The 26721-nt window shown below is 51.6% G+C and overlaps 2 protein-coding genes across 6 annotated transcripts in view; one reads left to right on the top strand and one right to left on the bottom strand.

Moving 5' to 3' along the window:
• Positions 1–11398, top strand: part of LOC112983371 (uncharacterized) — a 21072-nt gene extending 9674 nt beyond the window's left edge. For both annotated transcript variants that reach the window (XM_064520657.1, XM_064520656.1), the window contains exons 7-15: positions 890–1087; positions 1799–2346; positions 3458–3737; positions 4480–4690; positions 5867–6009; positions 7637–7750; positions 8979–9182; positions 9766–9859; positions 10866–11398. In XM_064520657.1, the coding sequence (XP_064376727.1) occupies positions 890–1087; positions 1799–2346; positions 3458–3737; positions 4480–4690; positions 5867–6009; positions 7637–7750; positions 8979–9182; positions 9766–9859; positions 10866–10929 (1856 nt within the window). In that variant the 3' untranslated portion in view covers positions 10930–11398. The remainder of the gene's footprint in view (positions 1–889; positions 1088–1798; positions 2347–3457; positions 3738–4479; positions 4691–5866; positions 6010–7636; positions 7751–8978; positions 9183–9765; positions 9860–10865) is intronic.
• LOC112983372 (uncharacterized) lies at positions 11100–26721 on the bottom strand. 4 transcript variants are annotated; one of them, XM_064520662.1, is made up of 6 exons: positions 19430–20420; positions 19246–19350; positions 15423–17283; positions 14828–15006; positions 13733–13867; positions 11100–12866 (listed from the first exon to the last, which is right to left on the bottom strand). In XM_064520662.1, the coding sequence occupies exons 3-6, from the start codon at positions 15913–15915 to the stop codon at positions 12489–12491; spliced, it is 1185 nt and encodes a 394-aa protein (XP_064376732.1). In that variant the 5' UTR covers positions 15916–17283; positions 19246–19350; positions 19430–20420; the 3' UTR covers positions 11100–12488. The 4 variants fall into 4 exon arrangements, with proteins under 4 accessions (XP_064376732.1, XP_025956237.1, XP_025956238.1 ...); XM_026100452.2 differs by lacking the exons at positions 19246–19350; positions 19430–20420 and adding an exon at positions 26495–26721; XM_026100453.2 differs by lacking the exon at positions 19246–19350.

Raw genomic sequence — 26721 nt, 5'->3', positions numbered from 1 at the left:
TCCCAACTAATGTGAATTTGGGTAAAGCTGCTGATTATGGAAATGCCAAGTGTTAGGCAGAGCATGGTGCTGTTCTGCAGAGCACTCCCATCTGCAGCTCTGCCAACGCACATCGCTGCTGGTCTGCATACCGCCACCTATTTCAGCCTATTTTCTGTCAGGCAGGTTTGGCAACAGGGTGGATATCTTGACTAAGAGTTAGTTACCTAACTGACCTTATGATCCAAATAAAACTGGACTTCAGAAAGGAAAAGTCAGTTCATTAGCCCCCAAATCACCTTGCAGGAGGTGATGCCACTTGGCTAGGGAGGGAGATGACCACAACTGTAATGCACAGCTGCAGTAGGCAACAAATAGGTTTCTGCATGAGGTTCCTGTTGAGTCAAGTGTTGTGGACCTGCCAGACTAAGCCAAGCTGCAGCAGAAATGCAAGTGCACGTACTGGTTGCTGTGTTCCTGTGACATCCCTACTAGATTAGTGTGCAGGTGTGCTGAGCGCATGCAGATGCGTGAAGAGAAGAGCCATGCCTTTGCAGCCTGCATTGACAGCAGCATTATGTTCAGCTCCACATGTTTAGACTCCTCGAAGAGACCGTTCTGTTTGCCGTGGGGGTTACAAAGCTTCCGAAAGGCTGAGGACGGTATCTGGGTATGCTGTGTGAGCTTGGTCCCAGAATGCCCCTTTGCACAGGCAGAGGGGCTGCTGCAGAGCTCGCAGCATTGCGCTGATGGTATGAGCGGTTTGGCTAAGCTCTTCCCCTGAATCAGCGCTGACCAGGAGGGCAGCGGAGGTGGAGGTGAGCTGGTTTGCTCTTCTTCCCTTCCAGGAGAAGGTGTGTCTGCATGAAAATGCGGTGAAACTGAGGCAGTCCTCTGCTTGCCTTTTCAGATTCCAAGGCAGTCTGCCAGGACCTGGGGCTTGTCTTCACCACTCTGCTAACTGCCAGGTCAGAAGACCAGTTGAGCAGCCTGCTGCTAGCCTTAAAGACCTTCCTGGAAAGCCCCAGAGTTTTGAGTGTTGACGGAAGGAACATCACAGCAGAAAGCTCCTGCTTCAAGGACATTAATGAGCCAGAATTGCCTCCAGGTACTGGACATCATTCTTGCTGGTTGGGGGACACAATGTATTTGAGAGTGGACATGTGGGTCTAGCTCACCCAGAGGAGAGAGATGTGCCTCCCTCTATTTCCCGAACTCTGGCAAAGAGCCTCCCCCCACACACACTTCCATCTCATCCAGTTATTAGAGCTCATGTTATGTGGCACAACAGCAAACTCAGTTATTGCAGCCGATAATAGTGAGGTAGGGTAATCTCATGGCTTTTCTAAGGTATTTGGAGCACACAGATAAAAATTATTGGGATTTGTGGTCAAAAAGATATTCAGTGTCTTAGTTCTACTTATGTCCAAACACAGACAAGTTTGTATACCATAAACTGTGAGAAGTCAGAGGGGTTTTGTTACTTTGCTCTCCTCTGGTTCCTCTGCAAGTACGTTACACTGTTAAGGACTAGCGTCAGGTAAGAGGAGCAGCTTCCACCATCTCTGGGGGCACCAGGCTTGTGTGAAGCAGGCATGGCCTTGTTCGTTGCTAACGCAGCAAAGGCCTATTGGTTTCCCTGCGTGCTGTTGCAAGAGGGAGAAGTACGTGTTAGGGTTTTGGGCCGCTATGCTCAGTCATCTATTGAATTTGGTCACATCTCAGCAAAACACTGCGCAGAAATGATCTGGTCTTTGTCCAGGGCGCTGTGCTTAGGCCCGTGTTCATGTCATTTTTACTTTCTGTGGTGTCCCATCAGAGGTACCAGAAGGGACGCAAGAGCCCTCTACACAGATGGCCAGGCTGCTCATCAGTGAGATAAACCCAGACAATCCAGGCGGAAGAGAGGACACAGAGTATGTCGAACTCTTCTACACTGGACGGAAACGCTTTGACCTTCAGGGATACTGGTTGGTCCTCTACAATGGTAAAAATAACCTGGCCTACTGGGTGTTGGACCTGTCCGGACACCACACAAATGAGCTGGGTTACTTCCTGGTGGGGAGCAGCGCTGTGAGTCCCAAACCCATGATCAGGCTGCCTTCAAACACCATCCAGAACGGGGCGGACGCTGTGGCTCTCTACTACGGCAACAGCACCTTTTACAAGGTGAACATGGCCGTGACTGCGGAGGGGCTGGCGGATGCGGTGGTGTACACATCCCGAAGGTTGGAAAAGGCAGACCGGCTGATCAAAGTGCTGGTCCCGGGGCAGAGCATCCTGTATGAAAATGATTCTCACAGCACCGACGATGAGTCTCTGAGCCGCTGTAACAGCCTGAGTGCAAAACTCCAGAGCAGCTTCCAGGTATGTTGATGGCAGATGTCTGTTCTCCATCCATATTCCATGGGAAGCTAGTGGTCATGTTCCAGTAGGTGCTTTATTAGGGAAAACTGGGCATTCTGGTGAATCACTTCTATCTTCTGTCAGCTGCTGATGCTCTCGGCCAGCCCTCATCCCTCTCTGCCCCGCTTTCATTCCTGTTGTTAGCCACGTAACAACTCCATGCCCTGTGCCACGTGGTTCAGAGCCCAAGAGATCCCCTAAGGCAGCTCACATGCCACCAACCCCAGGACTGGGGAGTTTGCTTTTGGATAGCATCCCAGACTTTCCGATTTTCCCAAGCCAGATGCGGAGCCACCTCTTTACCTGCTTGTCTGGTGCCAGTTTCAGGATGTGTGATACAAGAGTTCACATCCATGAAACCCAGCTTCCCGCAAGGTGAAGGTGTAAAGGGCATGCCTTAACCACTGGTGTGACTGACTTATGTTAATTCTTCTGAACTGTTCTTTTTATTTCAAAATGTCTAATTTCAGATAGTCCACCTGAAGAAACGCTCGCAGAGCATGTGTACTTTTCCTTTACGAGGCTGAATAAGGGAGGAGTTTGTTGTTCCCCTGCTGATGCCCACTAGGATCAGGCCAGAGCAGGGGTGTGCTCAGGTCAAAAATGGAGACAATAAAAGTGCTCTGGAAGCAGAAGAGATCCGGGGGGGAGGGAGGTACTCCATTTTCTCCACACTGTCACATTCCAAGGGACCTTTGCACCAGGAAAGGAACATAAGGAAGTGTTGGTGTGGAGTCAAGATATGAGTGTAGAACTGCTCCTGTTAGCAGGGAAAGAGAATTATTCTTCGTCCCGAGGGTGGAAGTGAAGACAGCAGTGTTGAAAAAAGGAAGGCAGCGATGGGGGATGTATGGTGGTGTGACCTCGCCGTTAGGAGAGCCCTTAGACGAGGTGGTGGGAGGTGAGGAACAGCTGGCTTCCGTCCAGCTGTGAGCAGTACCATGACATCCTCCTTTGGGTCTTACCGGGGGGGGCGGGGGGACTCACACGAGAAGTAGCCCTGTGGGGAGCCATAAGCCCACCTGAGGAAATGGGAGTAGCCATGACTGCGGCAGTTTGTCTCTCCGCGCAGGTGACCGTGACGACACCGCTTGGCGAGAACTCCTGCAGCGACTCCTCCGCTCTGCTCCCTGGCGATTCTGCCGTCCTCATCAACGAGCTGGGTTTGGTTAACAGCACTGCTACCTATCGCTTCGTCGAGCTGAGGGGGAAGCCCGGAGCTAGCCTGAAAGGACACAGCCTGGTATTCTTCTCTGAGAAAGAGGGCAAGATGTCTGCTAGCATCCCGCTGTGGGGCACCTTCGGGGTCACAGGCCTGTTTGTGTTTACGCCAGAGAGAGGGCCCAAGCATGGTAAGGCTAATGGCAGAGTCTGGCAGGCAGATGCTCCCTTCCTTCAGCGTCTGGCTTTTGGGCTGCCCTTGCATGTTTTAGATAGCCAGGTGGCCAGGTATTAAGTGATTTTGAGAAAAGGGCAGTGAGGCAGGGTTAGATAGTGGCATAATAACTCCTCTCTCCCTTTTCTCTGTTTCTGTCATTTTTCTCTCTATTCTGCGTGGTGTGTTCCATAGCATTCCTGCTGAGCAAGCGTTTAATCATAGATTAGTTGTTTTGCTGAGCTATTGGTGTAGGGCAGAAGGACCTGGAAGACTGAAAGCTCCCCTTGCCGGTACCATGGCCAGGTGGATTTTAGAAGAAGCGGAGTCCACTGTCAGTTCTTCCACTGATGTCTTACTTGCCTCTGAGGCTGGATGAGCCAGCACCCTGCAATGCTGCTGCCTCCTCCTGGTGCTGAGTTGGTATTTGCTTGGCACATACATTAACCTTGATTTTTGTTCTTCTTAAATTCTCTCTGGGTTGCATGAAGAGCACTCTCTGTCTTAGAGGAACCTTGACCTTCCAGAAACCTGTGTTCACAGCAAGCAGTGGCTTCTCTACAGCTTCTTCTGACCCATCACTATTGTTATTTTGTCTGCCGTTTCTGTTCTTGGAGTTCTCCGGTGAAATCCACTCCTCGTTACCAACTTGTCCTTTCAGGCTCAAGGCCCTAAAGCTGTCTAGATGTTCACCCCATTTATCCCCCTGGCATTTCCAGATGAGATGAAGCTGACTTTCAAGGACATCTCTGCTGCTAGTGAAGGCTATAGTGCTGTTGCTGTGTACACCACCAATCTGATTCCTGGCGACATGAAGGCAACGTCGGAGAACCTGGTGGATGCTTTGGTTTACACATGTGGGCCCAGCACAGGTGGAGGACATTTGGACTTCCTCGGACCATCTTACGTTGTGCCCTGCAAGGAGGACAGGTGAGGCAACTTCCCCAGGAAAATGTCTTTAGGTTCTTCAGCCCAGAGCCTCCAGCTGGCATATATGTGAGCTTGCTGCCTTGTCCTGTGTCCTGTAAAGCTGCATGCATTCACCGCAGCTATGATGAAAAATGGAGAGGTGGGTAGCATAGTGCAATGGAAAATGTTTTCCCTCCTTTAGCACAGGGAATTCAGCTTTGTTACCTCACTGTTCACTTAACTTGCTTTTCTCAAGTGATATATATATGGCATCACGTGAAGGAATTCAGCCTTCACAGGCAGCAACTGTGTATGCCTCTTTGCCAAACTTTTTTTTTCTTTAAAAAACGGGGTAGCTCTGTGAGCAGCAGAACGAAACAAAACCTGGCTTCCCTTTCACGACTAGGTGGATTCCCTGCTTAACAAAGGTCAGCGTTTAGCCTTTCTTTTGGTGAAAATACCAGAAGTGTTTCTCCTTTCCACAAGATCACCTCTTTTAATTAAAGCTGTCCTCTTGAAGTCCTTTACTCCACTGTACCATTTGGTTTGACAACAGGTTCCAAGTTTTCAGGAATACACAGCCTACCCATATGAGCACACATATGCAGAGCCCTTGCATATGCGTCATTTCCATAGGAAATTGAAATCTCTGGCTTCTGGCTCACTGCAACATTATGCTATAAGTTCTCCAAGGCAGTTAATCATAACATCAGAGCAGGCAGTTAAGTGGGAGAGCTCACATGAGTCGATTCCAGGCTGCCTCGGTCAGTCTAGCCCTTAACTACCTCCTTCAAAAAACGTGGTTCTTCATTGCTTAATTAAGTTTCCAAGCCTTGGCATAGAGAGGGAAGCAATAGGTCAGTGAAACCCAAGGGCAAATACTGTGTAGCTTGGAAACCTCCTTATTCTGGAGAACTAGCTCTTAATATTGGGTGACTGGCTGTTGTGAGGCAACAGCCTTGCTCTAGAAACCGGTCAAATTAAGTAGGTTTGCTTTGGCCAGACCCAAGTCCCCTCCAACTGATGGGATTAGATAGACCTGTCTCTGTGAAGGCTCTGCAAAAGTTGATGTAAACTCCAGTTCCAGAAAACTATCCGCCATCCCCAGTGATGTCAAGAACTGTGGCTCTGGAGGGGATTTGTGAAGAAATCCGTGTGGTGTGTTGGTGAGGTTTGACTCGTTTTTCTGGGGAGCAGGCCAGTATCGCTGAGCCGTTGTTCCTGCTGCAATGGGAGTGCGGAGCTGCAGTTTGCTGTCTCGGACCCCACGCCTGGCTTGCAGAACAGCTGTCCCCAGACCTCCTTTGCGGTGGATCTTGATCTGTGTTTCCTGACACCCAGTAAGCAGAGCTGCTGGCTTCCACCAGTGTGTGCAGGGGGTGGGCTGGGAAGGGACTGGGGAGGCTGGGAGGGAACCGTGCTGACGGTGTGACCTCCCATGGCCCAGAGCCGGGCGGGAAGGGGTGGGCGCGGGGGTGTGGAGCCTGCTGTCTTCCAGCAGTGAGAGGGAAGGGGGAGTGTGTGCAGGAGGGAGCATTAATACAGATATGGGTGTGTTGATGTGATGGAAAACACACTGCTGTCTCAAGTGGGCAGCCTTACTCGTGTTTTTGGTGTGTGTTTGTATGAAGGTGGCAGCGTATTTCGTTTGAGACACCCCTGCTCACACGGGGGCTGAACCCTGCTCTGGAGATTTTTTTTCCAGACAAGTGGAAAGTCAGTCAGCTTTCCAGCAATGACAGGAAATCCTTCTCCAGCCCTGTCATGATAACTGGGGCATGGTCAGGGAAATCGCAAGCAAACCATCCTGTCCCAGCCCATCAGTAAGAACAAAGTGGTATGGCCTAATCCTGACCCTGGGGCCAGCAACTGAATGTACAGTGGGGTCTTCAGCCTCTCCAGAGGCCATACTTTGATCAGCTTTGGAGCAGGCAAGACCTGGCTTAAACAAAATGGAGGTTTCCATGTTTATTGCTTATTGTAGGCTGCAGTGAAGAATCTGCTGTTTCGACATGTTCTTGGCCTGCTGGAGAATAGTCCAGCCTGCGACTTCCCATGCTGTGTTCAAACAGGAGTTTCAGGCCCTCCCCAATCAAACTGAGAGGGTCGCTTTCCTCCTCCTCCAACCTTCTCAGAGAAGCAGCCTGGGACCGAGGTGTAGGAGAGGCAGGCAGTGGACCTCTCCGTCCTCTCCTTGCACAAGAGACCACTCTGTGCTAGTTTGGGGAGTGGGAGAGGGGCATGCCTCTTCCCCGGCTCCCTTGAACACAGCTGGCACACTCTTTGGTTGCAGGCACCATGCTATGGCCTCGTTCCTGCTCTCTGGCCAAACCGCCGGCACAGCTAGCTAGCAGATTAAAGGGTGCTTAACACACTGTGTATGGCTTCTGGGTCACCGAGCAGGGGAGAGACCAAGGCATGAGGCTTGAGGTGCACAAGAGAGGCCTGCAAAGTGAAAGCTAGCTTCCTGTCTCTTGAAATCTGGCAGGCCTCTATTAACCACCAGAGTTTGGATGATCTGATGGTGTTTTGGGATACAAATGAGGTTAAAGATTTGGTGAAAGAGTAAAACTGCCGCATGTATCAGTAGAAGGCCAGAAGGGAAGACCCACTCTGCAGACACCTGCAGAAAAGAGGGTCCACTGGTATACATGGAGGAGGATGGAAAGCAGCTCCTTCTTCCCTGTAAATATTGGAGCAAGCCAGGGAATCTCATCATTGTCCCTGCCAGTCTTGGTCTGCAAGGGGTTGCTTTGAGGCTGAGGGAGCCATGGGACAAGGTCCAGCCAGTTGGGAGGCTCCCGTACAAGCTCCTGCTAAGGGCTCCCACCAAGCAGTAACCAGGCTCTGGTCAGCTTTGTTCGTGAGGTCAGATGTGAGGGCAAGTGTTTTGGAAGGAGAACACAGCTGGAAGCTTACGAACAGGCCTGAACTGCACTCAAGTAACCACTTCTCCCCTTCCTATAGATTGTTCCACGTGGACCCTGAACCACAAGAGGATGCTGAAAAGCATGGGAAAGGTGTTGCTGACCTCCTTAGAGGAGAACTGCTCCTGCGGCGTCTCTGAGCTCTACCTACAGGGTTAGTGCCCCGCTCCGTTCACGCAGTTTGCAATGCCTCCCCCCCTCTCCCACCCCGGACGAGCACCAGAGGAAGAGTCACATTCTCTCTCCTCCTGAGACAGCAGGAGAGAGCTGAGGCAGCTGCAAGAAGCTGGCCTTTTTTTGAGCCTAATTTGCAGGCCTCTCACACTGATAACGTGAGTGAGGTGAGCTGGACTGGTGGCAGTGTATACACAGAATTTCATTAAGGAGAGCACAGCAGAAGCTGGTATGGGCTGCTTATTAGAGCACAGGTAAGCTTAAGGGACTATGAGGAATATGAATCTCTGACAACTTATCTGAATTTAGCCAAAACATCTCAAAGCTGTGTTTTCTTCTGTACCGCTAGGTTGAAGGGCTATTTCTGGGGGTGGAGGCAGAATGCTTCCAGCACATCTTGAACTTTAGCCTGCCACAGCCTGGTGGAGATGTCTTCACTATCCAGTGACTCCTAATATCAGTGTCACACACCTTTGGAAATGGTCCTTGTCTCTTGCGCAGTGTTTCTGGGCCAGGCAGCTTGAGATCACAGGTCTGATCTCCCTGCCATTTCATCTATGGCCAACTATCAGTTATGATGTGGGACAAGGGCAGGGCAAGACTGTCTGAGAAAGATTTTGTAAATGATGCCTTGAGATGTCTGTGAGGCAAATCTAAACTTGCAAAGCAAAAAGCCATTTACTCTAAAGAGCTCTGGCCTCCAGAGGAGGGGGGTTTCTCAACCCTTTCTGAATCAGACTCCTTTAGAGTGTCCTATATCTATTTGAAGTACCTAGAACAAAAAGGCACTTCCAAAAGTCTTAGTGCCCAACAGCTTTTGAGAGATGGGAAGAAATGGTTCCTATTTTTAGCTTGGTTATGTAAGGAAATGAAGGCTATGCAGTCACACCAGCTGCCAGTCCTCCCTCTCCTGAACAATTTATTTGGTAGAAGAGCCTTTTAATCCTTTGAACAATTTCAAACAACTCTGTCCAAAGGGTAGAGGCCTTGAAGTTATTAAGTCACTGTAAGTGTAGTACAAAGTATTTTGCTGGGTTGGGAGGAGAGCTCCAAGTTCATTTTGTCACTGAAGGAAAGGTTGAGTATGTGCTTGAGCTACCTGCTCTGTAGGGGATGGAGTGCCGTCCCCTGCGGGGTGATTTCAGAGGCACAAGGAGAAGGCAGGGTTTCAGGCTTCTTAGTCAGGACCCTCTGTTGCTTTTCTGCAGAGCTGAACCTGACGTGCGTGGACTCCCTGGTGAAGGTCTCAGGCCAGGTGTGGGCCCGACAGCCGGAGCAGCAGCAGTCCATCACAGCCTGGCGCCAAGGCTTCGTGGCCAGCCCCCACCCCTTCTCTGTGGAAGGGAGAGTGCTGAAAACCAGTGCAGAGTGTGTCACCTTGAGAAATGCACCGCCGAAGCCGCAGAGCAGTTGTGAGTAGGAGACAGAACTAACACAATGATCTCTGCTTCCAGCAGAGCAAGCAGCGCTGGGGCCAGGACCACACTCCATCTCCACGTTACAGGGTACTCAGGAGAAAGGAGGCAATTTAGAGCAGACATCAGGGACCTACAGTGCTTCTTAAACAAAGCTGTCTTCTAGAAGCTAATGGGTTGTTAGAAGAGAGATGTAACAACAGTCGGTTCCTCTGGAGTGACAGGTGATTGCCTAGTCAGCCTTACTACGTGGGTCCCATCCCCAGAGGTGTAGCAGAACTGTAGATACCCCTGGAGTTTTAAGTGTCTAAATCTCATTGTGGGCCTGAGCTTTGACAGGGAGCCCCTTGCTGTTCGGTCGGGTAGGCATACAGCAAGGAAATCAAAAAGCTCTGAGGCACCAGCTGGCCCCGAAACTGGAATGAAGCAAAAGCAAGACTGCTGAGAGGTGCTTGTTCTCCAGGGCGGTGGAACGGGGGCTCTGCAGATGAGGAGGCTGGGAGAGGCCGACCTCTCGAAGGCACTACGTGCTGGGAAAGATCATGACTACAAGGTCCTGTCTCTATTTTTCCACCCTCAGCCTCCTTCCAGGGCTGGGAAATTGCCCTGTTTGTTGTGGGATCTCTCCTGCTTGCGCTCTTGTTGGTTGGCCTGGCATTTTACTTCATCAGAAGGTGAGCAACTGTCTTTGTCTTCCCATCTGCCATGCATCTCTCACCCCTTCCTTCCACAGTGTTTCAGGGAAGCCACAGGCTTCCTCCCTAAGCGCTGCCCAGTGACCTGCTCCTTCACTCAGCTGAACACCTACCTTCAGCCACTGTACCCAAACACGGCAATACGCAGAGCCTAATTTTTTCAGTAAAGCCCCTTTGCTTTCGATGTAGGAGACTGCAGGTTCTGCAGGAGGTTAAGATAATGACTGATTAAATCCATGAATCGAGCTAGCTGCGTCACTGAATACAGTGTAACATCTATCAGTCTTACTATTTGTACTGCCATCGTGTTTTGGTCAGAGAACAGAGAACCGAAGGTTCCTGGCAGGCAGGGAAGAGTGGGAGACAGCACTTTGGCAATAGGGAAGAGCTGTTCCTTAGAGCAGGATGGAAGTAACCTCCATAGGAAACAGCTTCCATATTATAACATGACACACTTGTCTCTAATATTATCAGAAGGCACACAAGAGCTTAATATTCAAATTGCATTTTCGCTGAAAAAGTGTTCTAGCAGACTGGTTATTTAACGAGCCCAGATGATTTCTTTTCATGAAATTTTCTGGATTGGGTACATTTGCTCATTCAACAGGATGCTGATGTGTGAGTGTTAGAAGTGAGGAAAGTTCTTAAAATTCATCTAGAGAATAGAAAAAAATCAGTATGTATTTTTTAAAAGGAATTTTTAAAATACCGTAAGTCAGGTTTGGGGAATCTCCTTCAGAAACCAAGGTGTTCTTAAGTTGATGTGTATTAATTATGTGCAAGTTGATGCTAGGTGTTCTGCCCCCGTTTTTCCCCCAAAATGTTAAGAGACTTTAGTAAACTCCATGTCTGCTGAAGGCTGGTCATCCAGCCTCTTCATTTTAAATACAGGAACACAGCAGGGGAGATGGGAGTCTTGTTAGCTGCCTTGTACAAAAGAGCAAAGCAACTAATCTTGCATTTTTCTTTGTCCGTTGCTTTTTAGACATCCCCCAAATTACACCAACATCGAAATGAACGACCGCAGGGAGATTGCGGCAGATTTCTAATGCTCCCAGGCACAGCTATGGTGGCAGAATCCATCGCCTTTGGGCCGGGCATGTGTCTCTGTGGGTGGCAGACTGGCTGTCCAGCACCGTCCTCCACCAGCATTGCTGCAAGGACCTGCAAAACACCCACAGTACAGCTTTATATATACATATATACACACACACACACACACATATATATTTTTTTTAATGCTTGAATTATTTTTACACTTCTAAATTTTGGCCTCCAACTAAAGGAGTCCAAAGAAAAAGACTGGGGGCTTCTTCTAGGCAAAGTTTATGCTCACGGAGGTGACCAGAAGGAAAGAAGCGTTCTTGACTGATGCAGAGGAAGGTTGTATTCATCTCTTCTTGAGATTTGCTGCAGGACATTGAACAGAGGTCCCCTCACCTGGCAGTCCTTTCCCCTGGAAGGCAAGTCCAGTTACTAGTCACTCTGAACTCTACTGCTGCAGTGAAGATGCATCAGCTCCCCTCGAGCCCTTCTTATCCGTGCAGGAAGGGGTTCTCAGCATCATACCCCTGAAATCTCTCTCGAGCAGCCTGGGCAGCCCTGTACCATCGGCAGCCCGCTACAGGTGAGAGGTCTTACTGCTGGGAATCAAAGCCAAGAGGACATCCTGGCCAGTTACAGAAGAAAAGGTTTGAGGAGAGACAAATACATGACTTCTGTCAGCATACAACTCAGTTCATATCCCTTTAAACACTCAGTCCTGTGAGACTCCGACCGCAGCCTGTGCTCTGGCCGGACACTGAACAGGAGCAAAGGCTCGTGCCAGACTCCAGATTTGCTGGGAATTTGGGGGCAGGGAGGGTGACCTGGCTGGGAGCTGCTTGGCTGAAGAATCTGTTTCCTACACAAGAGAGGTTTAGCCCTAACTGTGTGGTGGCCGATGCCATGCCTCCAGGAATGTCCTCAGTGTACAGAGTGGTGGTCTCACTTCATAGGCTTGACCACCCTGAGCAGCTCTGTGCATGGTAGCAGCTAGAGCAGCCTCAAATCTATCCAGCCTGGTTGCTGCTGGAGGGATGTGTAGGTAAAATGGAGGAAGAGATCCCACACTTTTCTGAACCACAGCATATGTAGATTTTTACTGAACAAGGCTCTGCAGGGGGAGGGTACAAAGCATTCGTGTGATTGACTGTCACAATACCAACTCCCATGAGAGCAAGTCTCATGTTGTTCCTGGGGACCTGTCTCCCTGCTGCGTCCCTCCTAGTTGACCTCTACTTGTAGCCGGCCTGTCTGAGCTGCTGAAGTCCATCGGCAACTGGCCAACTCCAGTACCAGCCAGCATGGGCAGCGTGGGAGAAGTGAGGCTTCAGCTTTCTATTGCCCTGTCTCTTATGCCAGGCAGCTCCTCTTAGTCGACAAGGCTGAAGCAGAGTGAGACGCGATGCAGCAGTGACCTTCCTCTGCCGGATGCCAGACATAATCCTGAGGCAGCTGATACAGCTTCTGAAGCATTAGAGCCTGCTCTTCTTCATGACTTTTATCCTTCCACAGTGGCATCCCTCCCTGCTCTCGCTTCAGTCCTGCACTTCGGCATCACGCAAGGTCAGATGAGTTCCATCTTGAACTGGCTGAAGTTTGGCACAGCGGGCGAGGGCTCGGCCATGCCGCTGAAGGGGACGCAGGGCTGGTTTCCTGGCACAGTCCCGTGGCTCACTGTGGAGCTGAGCTGCTGCAGCGTCATCAGCATCTCCTGCTGCAGCCGCTGCTGGTGCTCCTGCTGGCGCTCCAGGCGGCATTGCCTCTCCAGGACCGCGTGCATCGCCTGACTCAGTTTCTGGATCTCTGTGTGTACAGCATCCAGCTTTTCGGCAACAGCGTGTGGGCTGGGAGCAGGGGGAAGCATTGGTCCCCCCCATGCAAGGTTCTGGTTTCCAGGACCCGCAACGTTCAGCAGGACAGTTTGAGTGCTGGCATCTTTGACCTGGAAGTAGTGGGAGGCAGGAGAGACGGGAAGGTGAAAAATTATCGGTTGCTCCTTCAGTAGAGGATTAGCTAGAGGATTTATTCTGTGCTTCAGTTACAGGGCAGGAGTGAATGTAGTACTAGCCTTGCTGCGGACTTCTAGATCCCACTGGGCTCTGATCTGCTTTTCCTCCACGCCCAACCTCTTTGCCTCTGGTCTGGTGGCACACTGCCTTGCTGTGCATGCTGTTAGGAAGGGCTTAGCCACCCAGTGATGACTGCAGCTAGATGGCAGTCGGGCTGCATGTGCTGCATGCCAGGCCTGTGATTGCTTTCCACAGGGATAGAAATAGCATATCCTGTTTCCTTCCCCCTTTTTTTGCATTGCACCCTGCAAAGCACAACCCTGGAACTGGTTCTGCTGTTCTGTTTCCTGAGAGAGCTCATACACTAGGTTTTGAGCCACTGGGGAGTGTTTCTTCCAGAAAGGATGCTAAACATGGTGCTTCTCAAGCAGCTGGCAAGGGCTCTTGCCAGACAAACACCTGGACACTCTGGAGAAGACCCATGGAGTTTGCTACATCAGAGCAGAGAGAGGGTAAGTCCCTGCTGGGTGTATATAGGACACTGATGCCCTGAGAATCAGCCTGACTCACTGTTACATTTTGTACCGTGGATACCATCATGGGAAAGGCAGGCGCTAACATCAGCCTTATGATTCTTCATGCGCAATAGCGTAACCCATCATTTAAGTCTCTGGAGGTCACAGTCCGCTCTGAACAGGTAAAGATTGGGCTTTGGCCTAGCGTTTGGGACTGGTCTGAGGCCCATTCACCCTGCTGGCAACGTACTCTGGGCTGGGCCCAGGAGTCCTGGGTCACTTACATTTGCACAGTGGCTCACTGCAGTGGTCAGGACAGCTGGGCTTGGCTGCAGGGGCTGGCCGGCCGGCTGCACTCCCACCAGGAAAGGCAGGACAGTCGTGGAGCCAGACAGACTCTGCCCATTCTGAATGTTGACCTGATGGGAGAATAGCAAGTGTCAGACATGGTTGTGCATGTACAGCCCAGACCCTGAGAGGTTTTGTGGCATTACAAAGCAGTGTTGTATGTGTTAGAAACTACAGATGCTTGATGCTTCTTAAAGGGTGGCAGTTCTGGCCCTCCTCACCCCCATCCTGGCCCTTCTCAGCCCATCATCTCCCAGAGATGGTCTGAAGCTCACCCTCTGCGCTGCTCTGCTGCCACCATGAAGTAGCCACTGTCCTCAGTGGGGTTCAGGCAGAACTTCTGAGCCTAGACTGAGGACCAAACCTTAAAGGGAAAGTCCGTGAACTGTGTATTGAAGATTCAGGAGGCCAAATACTGATAGAAACTAGTACTTCTGCTGCTCCTTTCCAAAACCAAGTAGTAACTGCACCCACTCCCTGTTACCCCCAGAAGCCCTCATCCAACTGCCTTGAACAGGGGCAATGGGGAAACTTCCCCAGTGAGCTAACCGAGTGCTTAAATTTAAGCATTTCTTAAGAGTGCAACTAGCATATGTCTGCTGTGTATTTCATGAGCCCTTAATCCCCTGATGTTCTACCCTTGTGCATAGTTTAAAAGAGGCTTTAATTCCAAGGAACAAGTTGTCTCCTTGGCAGGGAAGCCCACGGGCATGGCAAGGCATGTGTGCTGGGCCTGCTCCCTGCGGGCAGCGTGGGTAGGGTGGGCTGGCAGCACGCAACCCAGGGAGCAGGGCTTCCTCCCTGGCACGCACAAGGGCAGTAGCGATGAAGCCCACCATGCAGGGCATCGACACACCTTCCCCTGCATGCGGGCATCATCTCCTGTGCCCTCAGTGCTTCCCGGGCTCCCGCAAGGGTCAGTGTGAGCAAGGCGTCTCGTGTGAGCTCAGCACAGCGCCAGGTCCTGGCTGGAGCAGCTATGCCCTCAGACCAGGCACGCTCCAGCCCCTCGGCATCTCCTTGCCTCGTACCTTTTTCTGGAGGAGAATAGCCCTATCCACAATCTTCTTCTTTACGATCAGGGCTGGGTTCCTGGCGGGGGGCACGAAGAGCCTCCCTCGGTTGGGCAGTGGCTGCTGGGGGACCGCTGGGGGCAGGAGAGCTGGGCAGCTCCCCGGAGCGCTCGATCGGTTCACGGAGCAGTCGTCACCTGCGAGGGACGTTGAGAGAAATGCCTCAGAAGGAGAGCCTTGAACGGAGGCCTTCCACCCCGCCATTCCCCTTCAGAGCTTCCCCTGGGAGGATGGGGAGCTCTTCGCCTCCCGGCCCAGCCCGGGCCTGAGGCAGAAAGCCTTTTTGCACAGCACAGCTTCCAAGGCGCAGCTCTGGGCCCTGGGCTGCCACTGACACGCAGAGGCCAAACTCCTCTGCATTTCAACCACGGTTGAATAGTGCTGGAGGCTCCCCACCATCCCTATGGGACTGGAAAGCTCAGGCAGAGGCAGAGTTGTGGGTTTTTGGTTTTTTTTTTCCCCCTGCCAGGGCACAGACAGCCCCGGTGCAAGGCATCCAAACTCGGGCACCACCTGAGAGGCAGGAACAGGAGGGTAGAAAGCCAGGCCTTACTGTTCCCGGGGGCCACTTGGGTCCCTGAAGACAGTCCCATGGGCACAGGCTTCCCAAACTGCCCGCCATCCTTGCAGAGCGAGGTCACGCTGACGATCTTGATGCCGTCCTTGCTGTCTCGGCTGTCGCTGAGGCAGGGCCCCTCGCTGCCCGCGGCACCTCCGCCGGGCAGCACGGGGGCCTTGGGACCCGCCGCTTCCTGCTCGTCCTGCTCGGGCTCATTTTCCTGGAGCATGGTCCAGAGCTGCTCGTCCTCCCAGCCCGCCTGGCCGGCCCCTGCCTTGCGCTGCGCCCCGTCGCCCGCCGGCTGGGGCAGCACGGCTCCCGCCGGCCGGCCGGGCTCCACGTTCTTCCGCTTGAGGAAGAGGTACACCGCCTGCGGGGTCACCCGGATGTTGTCCAGCTCTAGGACTTTCTTGATCTTGCGAAAGCTCAGCCCGGCTTTGCGCAGCTCCACGATCCTCTTCTTGGCGTGGTCATCCAGGCGGCCCATTGCTCCCCGGGCGCTGGTGCAGCCTGGCACCTTCCCGCCGCCCTTCCGTCCCGCAGGCGGCAGCTACATCGCTGCCGGCCGGGCAGTGCCGCTAGCCGGGGCGCGCGTCCCCCGCGCAGCCCCTGTCAGCAAGCCTCGAAGCAGCAGCAGAGGCCACTTGGCCGGTGGCGAAGAGCAGAGCTGCTGCAGGGGATGGCTACGCCCCGAGGGCAACGCCAAGCCTCGCAAGCTGCGCTACCACTCCGCTAGTTTTTTGTCACCGGCTGCCTGCAGTGGCTGTGGCTCCACACAGGACCACCCCAAGCTCTGAGCAGTGACGATGCTTTGCTAGACACCGGGTTCCCAAGTCGAAGAGATGGAAGGAGGCAGGGCTTTCAGCTGGGATTGGAAGCAATTGGGATGGCCAGGAAACACATCCCTCACTCAAGCAGGAACTTCATGAGGGCACGCGCTTCAGAACAGAAGGTCGGGCCGAGACCCCTGGTCCAGCAAGGGCACAGAGGGCAGGAACAAGCTCTGCTCTACCTGACGTCCCAAACCAGACATCAGTTCCCTGCTGCCATCAGCATACCAGTGATGGAGAGAGAAGGAGAGCTGGGCCAGAGCCGGGAGAAGGCATCAGATGGCTGGGGTTTGCTTCCCCTCTGAAAAACAGTAGATAGGTTGCTAGAGGAAGGAAAACTTACTCCAAATCCACTCAGAAAACATTTCTGAGCCACCTAGAAGTTGCTGTTGTTAGAAAGTCCTTGAGTGGCTACACAACATTTGGAAATGCAATTGGCCAAGGCAGCCAGGCCTCATCGTTTCAGGTAAAGTCTGTCACTATCTCAGAGGTGAACAGTGAGCGTTCCCCCTTTTGCTGTGATAAGGAAAACAATATCATGTGTATGCAAAGGACCGGGATGGCTAACTCATTAAGTGCTGATTTTCTGGCTACTATTTCCAATGGTGGCTTAGGTAATACACAAAAAGCAGTTGCCTCCTCTTGTTTCAAAACTCAGAGCAATGCAAGTCCTGCTGTGTGCCTGGGCCACCTCTAATTCCTATTTCTGTGGTTGTTTGTGTTCATGCCCAATGCAGATGTGTCCTGCTCTGGCCAAGTGGCACACTAGGATCCGGAGCAGCAGCAGGCTCTGCTCAGGAGCTTGGGGAGCTCGGTGCCAGTCCCGGGAAACAGCAGAAGTTCCTCGTGCAAGGCTGGCAGGTCCCTGGAAGCGAGCAGGTCCTCCCCAGAGCTTCACGTCTCTTTGGTGGCCTGTAACGTTGCAGTTAGCAGAATCGGGGACTCCAGCTTTGCAGGCTCCTCCTTGGAAACGGTCAGTGCTTTAGAGCCTGCCTTTTGAGACTGTAGACTGTGCTGTACCATGCCTTTGAAAGAAGAAAAAGCAAACAGTCATATACCGGTTGTAACAAAGGTACATTATACAGGCAAATACAGAGGTAATTACTGCCCTTCCTTAGTGCTTACACCTTCCCTCCCTGCTGAGCTCCCCTTGCTTCCCTCTATACACGCACATACACAGCTTTGCCTTGTGCTGGAAGTGGCTTGGTACATGGACACATAGACTCTCCGTGGGTGGGTGGAAATTGCACAGATACAGCCTCTGACAGCGCATCTACTCAGGGTCACACCCTAGAGCAAAGGAAAGCGCCAGGGCCAGATCCTTTCCCACCCCGGCTCTGAGGCAGGAAACCTCTCATGCCACCTGCACACACGGCGGGGCCAGGCATGCCCGCACCCCGCCAAAGCACGCGAGCCAGCCTGGCAAGGACCAAACGGGGATGCTCTGCACGTGGGTGACCGCTGAGCAGCCACGTCAGGGGCCGAGAGGGCGCACAGAGGCTCCACTGCTTCCCTAGCACACCGGCCCTGGAGCACATAATGACACCCAGAGGGCTGCCAAAGCCATGGACGCAGCTCAGTATCCCAAAACACCTGCCCCTCAAAAGCCCCCTTCCTTGCCCTCCGTCCTTGGCCCACAGAAAAGCCATTGCGTTAGGGAACCACAGAGGTCAGAGAGCAAAGCAAGCTGGGGAAGGAGAAGAAGGGCTCCAGAGTTACCGGAAAAGCCAAGTTCAGGATGGACAGTGCTAAGAATTGTGTTTCTTATATATACATATATATAAATGTATGTATGTATATATATGTGCATATATATCTACATACATACACACACATGTATGTATATATTCACATATCAGAATGACACAGAACAGCTGGGGGTGGAAGGGATCTCTGGAGATCATCTGGTCCAACCTCTCTGCTCAAGCAGGGTCACCTACGGCAGGTTGCCCAGGACTATATCCAGTGGGGTTTCAAACACATATAAACAAATACGTGTGTGTGTATGTGTACAATTATGGTGGAGGGTTTTTTTTTTTTTCCATTTCTTACCAGCTCCCTTCTTCTGCAAGCATTTCTTCAAAAACCAGTGCTGTAAGTGCTGCCTGGAGAACATACTCGGGTTTTACCTCACCAAAATAAATAATCCACAAGAATTCCCCTAACACAGCAAAGCACTTTTCAGATTAGCAATGTATAATAGAGGCCACTTCAAAGGGTCCCTGCTTGAGCAACATGCAGATGGGATTTATGAACCTTTTCCAAACTCCGCTTCCCCAAACACATGCTGGTCTTACAGAAGACAATAACGTGTTTCATCTGCCAGGAAGGCACAGAGACTGTTGCAGATCACCCACAGAAAGCCACAGGGAGAAATGGAGCCATTTAATTTGATACAGGAATTGTGCCCTTTTGCATTTTATTTCTTCTGTAGCAAGAGAAAGACAGAAATTAACTCAAGCGGTGTAGATTGTACTTTGATCCAGAGCTGTTTACATCTAAAGGCCATCCCTCGCCCTGCTCTGTGCATCAGGGATCACGTCGATAAGGGCTGGGGGAGAGCAGACACAGGAAAGCAGAAGTCTCCCTGGCTGCAGATACTGCAATTACAGAGCAACGGGAAAACTGCAGAAGCACCCAAACTTCTCAGACCCAGAGGCTCTCCTCTCCGGCTGGTCTCTCCAGGCATTTAGCAGGTGAAATCTGCTCCAGTGCCGAGTGGGATGAGGAGGAGCACTGGCAGCGCCAGCCCGCAGCGAGGCCCAGATGCAGCACGGCCGGGCCGCGCTCCCTGAGCTTCCCGTGGCTGCGGGTACAGGCAGCTCAGGTCCTGGCAAGAAGACTTGTCCTCCTCCCAGAGCATTTCAACACTTGAGCATGAGTTTAACCATCTCAAAAGCCTGTGACAGAAACCCAAACCCTATTCAAACATTGACCTGCTTAACAACTCCTGGTAGACCAGGAAATTTAAAACCTGCCAAAGTCACCTGCAACTGCAGGCTCCAGTTCACAGCAGGGACTTCTCCCTATTGGAGTGATGCTGGGAGAGTCACGATCCGCTCCTGCAGCCTTTATCCAGCCTCCTCACACCCCTGGGGAAGCGAGACTGATGAGAAAGCTTCATAAATGCACTAACTCCACGCAGCATTTCTACCACCTCCCCTTGCTTACCCCATCCAGACTCCAAAGTGCACAGCAGTGCCTCAGGACCCTGTAGGACAGGAGAAAAGGGCTTCTAGTGAAAGCAGCAGGTTCCCCCTCCAGACAGCAAAGTAGCCCAGCAATGTCCTGCAAGATCACAACACAGCGGTCTCTCCAACAGGTCTGGCTCCACCTCTATTTCAGCCTTTGTTCATCCAGGTCCTGCTGCAAACTTGCAGTTTTCCTGTATCGAACATGCGACCCATTTCCAAAGCTGAGTCCACCACCTTTTCCTCTTTCTCCCTCTCCAGAGGGGTTTTTACGGATGGAGCTGCAGCCTGCACCATACATGCAGCTTATGCAACGCAGCTGCCCAAGTTACACATTCATGGAGAAGAGACCTTTACACTCACCCACCCTGCCAGATGCTTGTTAGTCTCTAATAATTTTTGCACCCCCTGCCAAAAAAAATCAATCCAATTAGAGGAAAAGTTTCAGGGAGTTTCTCAGAGCCACAATTTCCCTTAGTTTTCCGGCCCGGATTGGGGGTGACGTGGTTCCTCTGAAGGTTACATGTGCTGCTCAGCAGAAGCCAATTCAAGCTGTGGCTTTGCAGGGGGGCAGGGAGAAGAGCGCTTCAACCGAGGCAAATTCGCAGCACTGCAATCATGTGAGCTGTGTTCACATGCCAGTATTCTTACTCCTTTTCCAGAGGCTTTTACATCTTTTCATTTCTGTGCACATCAGGGAAAAAAGAAAGGTTTCACCTCCTACAAAAAGGCTCTGAACAATGTCCTCGGGGCTGACTCAGCCTTTGGTGTTTCCAGAACAGGGCAGCTCCATAACAGCTGCTTTGCATGGGGCTTTCCAAAACAAGCGCAGGTCCTGTGTACTTTGCATGGGCATTAAAAGTCTCCTGTTTCAAAACCCAGATGTTACAGACGGGCAGATTTGCTCCAGAGCATGGCTTGCCTTCACCTCCCTGCTTATTGTCTTCTACACCAGCCACAGCTGCAGGTCCTTCCGCAAGCCCCGATCCTGCGACCATGCTCGTGCGGGCAAAATGGTGTTCCCCTGCGAGCCGTGCTCGCTGCGGCGCGGTTCCTTACGGGTCTGCAAGCATCCTGCCCTCCTCTACCCGCCGCGCTTTGCGGCCGGCCGCGTGCCTCGTCGGCGAGGACACCGCAACCGCAGCGCCTGGTTTACTGCCGCGGCCGTGCGAGGGCTGTCACACGACGTGGGGGCTTCCACTTCTGCGCCGCGGCGGTTGAGCTTTCGAGATCTCACCCAGCCAGTCGGACATAGGCATCTGTGTAAGCAGCTGCATTTTTTGTGATGCGGCCAGGCCTGCAAAGGAATTTCGTTTCCGCCTGCCAGTTTAGGTGCCTGTCCAAATCTCCTCTCAGACGCCCTTTCTCCAGCTGCTGCTGAACCCTTGCAATGCCTAAATTCTTGAAGTACTTAGCTGTAACCAGGAAAGCCTCTTTAACCAGGAAAGTGCTCCTGGGAATGCTCTTACTCCTTCATTTTGTATGGAGTGATATTCAGAGCAGCACAGACAGCAACCTGGAGCTCATTTCTCTTCCCTGCGATTATTTCCTTAGCTTTTCCTCTCTCTGGCCCAGAAAATATTATATACAAAATGGAATAGCCTCAAGAGAGAAGGTGGCAACCCTCAGACATGTCCCAGAGCTGCCTTCTGGGCAGAGCGGATTTAAGGTCTGAGAAGAAGGAAGGATTTGAATCCAAGTTTCCTACAACCCCGGTGAAGTCTCCTAACCACTAGCCACCGGGCAAGCAGCAGCTTTCTCCTTCCACTGCCGGCTTCTGAGGCAGGTGCAGCGCCCGGGCAAACCCCAGCTCCGCCAGCCGGGCCCCAGAAGTGGGCCTGGGAAGGAGGCGATCCCCAGGGCTCATCCTCCCGGGCCCTCGGCACGAAGCTCGCCGGCTTGCGTGCACACGCACGGACACGCACGGGCAGGCTTGCTGCCCATTTCTCCCCCGGTCTTTCTCTGATTACCGAGGGGTTGAATTCCAAATTCCCCCCGAGTTAAACATTAGTTGTGTGCTGACAGAGTTTACTCGTATTTGGGAACATTCACCTCTCCCTTCTGTGTGCAGAGATGAGTGCGTCAGCCGAGAGCCTCCTCTTGGCCACGGGCAGTTTTTACCTTAGGGATGTGAAAGCTTTACTTCAGCGAAGCCTCTTCCAAAATTCATGCTGGTTTGAAGCAGGGAAGAGTGGGATCCCCGTAGTGTCCTTAAGAGACGGCAGTGTCATGCCACAGTCACACAACTACTTTACCACGGAGCTGCCTTTTCCAAATGGCTAATGAACTCCTCTGGGTCAGCTGCATCGCAGCGCGCCAGCAGCCAGCCTAGCCCTCAAGGCAGGAGCGGCCGTGGAGAGATGCAGGCACTTATCTATACATGGACTTCACAAAAGCAGCAAGGTTCAATTTATCTTTTTAGAAGAACACAGGCGTGAGGGCAGCAGATATGGAGGTGGGAGAACATGCCTCACCCGTGGGACAGACTGCTGACGCTGAGAAAGGCTGTGCCTGAGGTACAGGGAAGCATAGGAGGAGGAAAACCAGCAACCCACAGGAAACAAAAGGATGCAGCTAGTCTCCTGCCTAGTCTCAGACACTAAGAACAGTCACTTTATGTTGTTAACATCCCAACACACATTGGATGCAAGAGCTTGCTGCGCAGCAGTGAGTGCAAATCCTCCTGCCCTAAGAAGGTGCTATAGTCTAGGACAAAGTTGCATGTGGACATATCCTTTTCCTTTCAGTTCAAGCTGGCTTTGTTCAGTGCAAGGCCAGTGTACCAGGACACAGAACAGGACACAGTTTGACTAATTCATAACAGCACGAGCTATCTCAGGCTAGCAGAAGCAGGAAAATGAAGAGGAAGGTGTTAGCACAAGAGGACGCATCCTCAGAGAGCCTGCGAGGAGCCACAAGCCCAATCTGCCTGACTTCCCTTTGCTCCGGGCCTCATGGCTGCAAGGGCGGCAGCAGCTAGACCCTTCTTGCCCATCCTTCTCTTAGCCTCCAATTCCCAGTCCGCCTTTCCAGGTCCCCAGCCCGCCTTTGGGAAGCTGGAACAGCTGCAAGCATCTGCGGAGTGATGCTGACCCGTTCTCATCAGTTTTATGGCTTTCCCACAAGGTTTGAAATAGTGACAGCAAAAACTGGCAAGATGAGTCCTCCTTCATTCTGCAGCAGCTTGGGAAAAAAACCAAAAATCATCCAGGAGCCGCACAAGGACAAGGCAGGACAGCGCTGGTTTATACTTGGTTCAGATACAGAAAATAACTTCATGCAACGAAGAGAGCAAGAACTGTTTCAAGTGGAGCGAAGGTTAAGATACCACGGAAGGGGCTAGCAGTCTGCTGGGAGAGCGCCTGCTCCCTTCGGAGAAACGGACTGATCTGACCCTGCAGAGAAATGTGCTTTTAACATGGTAAACCGTGCTGGGAAGGAAAGATGAACTGGTATGGCAACTTATTTTCTTGCTTCCTGGGTTCCTTAGAGCACTGCTTCAGAGCGGGCCAGGCACAGCTTTGAAGGGACATGGATATTTATTTCTTTACCTAGATAACAGTTTCACCTGCTGTACAAACTGACTGGAAAGTCTTAGCCCTGCGGAGACAGTGAATCAGAAAGACCTAGCAATGTGGGCTAACGGTACTTAGCCTCGAGGAAGATCAACAGCATTAGGGGTCCTGTGCAGAAATGCTGCCAAAGCAGGAGGATCTGTGCCAGGTAAGAATGGTTGCTTCTTCCAATCGTATGGACTGCAATTTTGCACAATGTCACTGTTTTGCGATGATTTGTCAAGCATCGTGGAGGCAACCACATTATGTAAAAGCATAGAGTGCTACCAGCCAAAGAGACTGCTGTAAAAGCTTGGGTATTCCCTGTTACAGAGCCCTGATTTTCTTTGCAAAATCAGGTAGTAGAAGTAGATGCATAGGAGCAGCTTTGTTACAAGAGATATGCTTTTTGTTAAAAAGGAGATTGGGCAGTTGAATTTAGATGGTGCTGTTACCTGAGCCATGCTGACTCACTGCCTAAAGGGATAAACTCATAAGAAGCTTTTTATAGATTCACAGAATGTTTGAGGTTGGAAAAGACCTTTGGATATTATCTAATGCAGGCAGGGTCACCTACAGCAGGCTGCCGAGGACCCCGTCCAGAAAACTTCTGAATATTTCCACGGATGGAGACTCCACAACCTCTCTGGGCAACCCGTTCCAGTGCTCAGGCACCCTCACAGGAAAGAAGCTTTTTCTTGAGTTTTCCTGTATTTCAGTTCGTGCCCGTTGCCTCTTGTCCTGTCACTGGGCACCACTGAGAAGCGTCTGGCCCCATCCTCTTTACACCCTCCCTTCAGATATTTATACACACTGATAAGATCCCCCCTGAGCCTTCTCTTCTCCAGGCTAAAAAGTCCCAGCTCTCTCAGCCTTTCCACCTATGACAGAGGCTGCAGTCCCTTAATCGTCTTAGTAGCCCTTCGCTGGATTCACTCCAGTAGCTCCATATCTCTCTTGTACCGTATATCTGGCCCAGGATTTCAAAGTGAGCTATTTAAAGTCAATGTCTAGCTTTGCTCCATGGCCTTTGACAAATGGCCAGTTTCTTTAGGCTCTGCTTTCAGCGCAAATGGAGAAGATAGCCCTCTGCCTACCCACACTAAAAAAATCAGATCCTCAAATAGAAGACACAAAACTGGCCAAGACCATCTTGAAATCCATCTTACATAATTAAGCATTACGCTCTTGGAAGCTTATAAAGACAGCTAGCATGGTAAGAATCCAGTTGTCTTCCCACTTGGATCTCTCTCACTTGTGGCCTTAGAGACAGGGAGGTTTTTGTGGCAGTAGAGATTGGCTCAAAAAACATAGGTCAGCAGCAATGCCGTATCACGTGCTCCGACAAATTCAGCACAGCTGTGGTTCTGTGCCTGTATCTGATAAAGGTTAGATTTGCACTGAGGAATGATTCGGAGGGCACAAACCTGCTATGAGTGACTGTGGAGCCACAGCCTGAAGGAACAGGAGGCTTTCACAGACCTCCTGAAAGACCTGGGTGAGAGGCACAGCTTGCATTTCACATCCAAACTCAGAAATCCATCTCTGCCCTGGGACTGAGCAAATTCTCATGAAGTTGAGCTGAAGTATTCATACCTGAGCCATAAATGCAGGTTTCTCACTGCCCTGCACTTGTACAATCAGCAGTACTATTAGCCTCTCCTTAAAGTGTTTTGCATCTTTAAATCACCTCTGCTTTCCCAAGATACAGCTCTTCCAGTGGGGAGAATCGCAAAGACTAAACCACAGACATACTTTGGATTTCTAGTGTCTGAATAAGAGACAAGGACATCACTACAAAAAGTAATGTGTTATTTACCTTGCCTTTCTAGTGTCTTTCACATGTCTGAAGAAGAGACAAGGGAATCACTGGAAAAAGTAATGTGTTATTTGCTCCTTGTGGTGAAATCAGGATTTTTGAGGAAGTTTAACGTTCAGCAGGCATATTCCTACAGCATTAGCAATTACAGCATTACAGCTTTGTAAGCGTCACAGGAAAAGAGAGAAAACATGCATCGGGGCGAATTTTTAGGCTAAGATCCTACATAAACAAACTTGTGCAGAGGCACGCTCTGCTGCATACAGCCTTGAAGTCTTCAGTCTGTCCACGACACAGCTGCCAGCGTGCTTCAGATCTCCGGAGAGAGCAGTCCAGAAGTTCAGAGACTACTGCTCAAAACTGAATTCACCTAGAAGCTCAGTTTCAGCTAAACTGATAAAATTCACATCATTCTACACACTAGATAGGAGTGCCCCCAAATCACCTTTTCCTGCTGTTCAAATCTGTGTAACTACTTGGCCATGAAGCTGTAGGAAACTCAGGCTAAACTCAACCCTCTGCAGAGACAGCTGAGGCTATTATTACACGTTAAGATGAAAAGTTTCCAAAGGCATTAGATAAAAAAAAACCCACCCTGCAATTCCTCCAACAAAGCAACACGAACTGCATTCTGTGAAGCCAGACACACATCTAACCCCTCTTTAACACAGGTGCAGAAGGAATGACAGGCAGCACAGGGAGACAGACCAAAGCACATGCAGCGTGGGGGAAACATCAGCATCCAGATGTTGCAGGCCAAGCCAGTGCTCTAGTGCAATCTTCACAAGTGCTCCACAGGGCCCAGTGTACAGCACCTTGCACCTGGCCTCAACACAATAAACGAGCACCAACGGTTCGGTGCCGCAGTCGGCAGGATCTTCTGGGGCAGCTCAAGGAGAGCTGCCTGTAGCGAGACCAACATGCCACAGCAACCGCCCAACCCAAAGCTAATGACAAGGAGGGAAAACCAAAGTACCCATTACAAGACAGAGTCATAAACAGGAGAACTGCTTTCAGCCTCAGGTGGCATTTAGAGACACTGACTAATTAATCCCAGCCACAATCCTCCTCTGCAAGCAGAGCCGTTCACCTGCAGAGGTGGCAGGCACTAGCAGTGTCCTCATTAGCAGAGCGGAGGTGCGGGAATGAAGCGGCACGGAGGCGAAACCCGAAATCAGCACTCGCACAACTCCCCTCTTTCCTCTCTTGCTCGTTTGTCTATTGTGTCTTGGCTGGAGCGACTTCGTGGCCGTCAGCTGGCTTAAACGCACCATCCAGCAGTCTATCTATACACATACGATTCTGAAGAGGGGTCTGCACCTCCGCTGGGAAGCGGCTAGGTGGGCTGCTGAGTTTAAAAAGCAGCTGGAAACCAGCACCTCAGATCAGGCACCACATTCCCAGCTCTGACCCGGAGTTTCAGTGTGGCCCCGAACCTCTGCGCCCCTGCTCGCACACATCCCCGGCTGCGTGCCGAGCGGCAGCAGCCCACCCCATCCGAACCGGTGCCCCCGTCAAGCACGGGATGGGGGCTCGGGGCCCCAGGAGCTCAGTAGCACAGGCCTCCTCGCAACCCCTCACATGCAAAGTTTCTCTCTGTCCTTCCCCACCACGCTCCCAACACCCAAACCAGCTTAAAGCACAGAAGCAAACAGGCAGAGCCTCCACGTACAGGGGACTGGAGATGACTGCTCGATCCTTCCAGGCGAAGGCACCGGCTCGCTGCAGCTGCTGCATCCTCCAGCGGCCTGGGTCAGCAAAGGTCCCGACAGAGCCCAGCTCCGCTGCAGCCAACTTTTTGGGAGGCTGCTGTTTGAAAAGCTCCTGCCCTCTTTGTTTGGTTGGGGCAGAGCCAGCAAGGGCTGCCGGGAAGGTCACTCGGGAGGAGACTTATGTACT

The sequence above is a fragment of the Dromaius novaehollandiae genome, chromosome 14 (assembly GCF_036370855.1).
Source record: "Dromaius novaehollandiae isolate bDroNov1 chromosome 14, bDroNov1.hap1, whole genome shotgun sequence".
Taxonomy (NCBI): Eukaryota; Metazoa; Chordata; class Aves; order Casuariiformes; family Dromaiidae; genus Dromaius; species Dromaius novaehollandiae.
The sequence above is the reverse complement of the archived record's forward strand: the minus strand, read 5'-3'. Positions and strand labels throughout refer to the sequence as shown.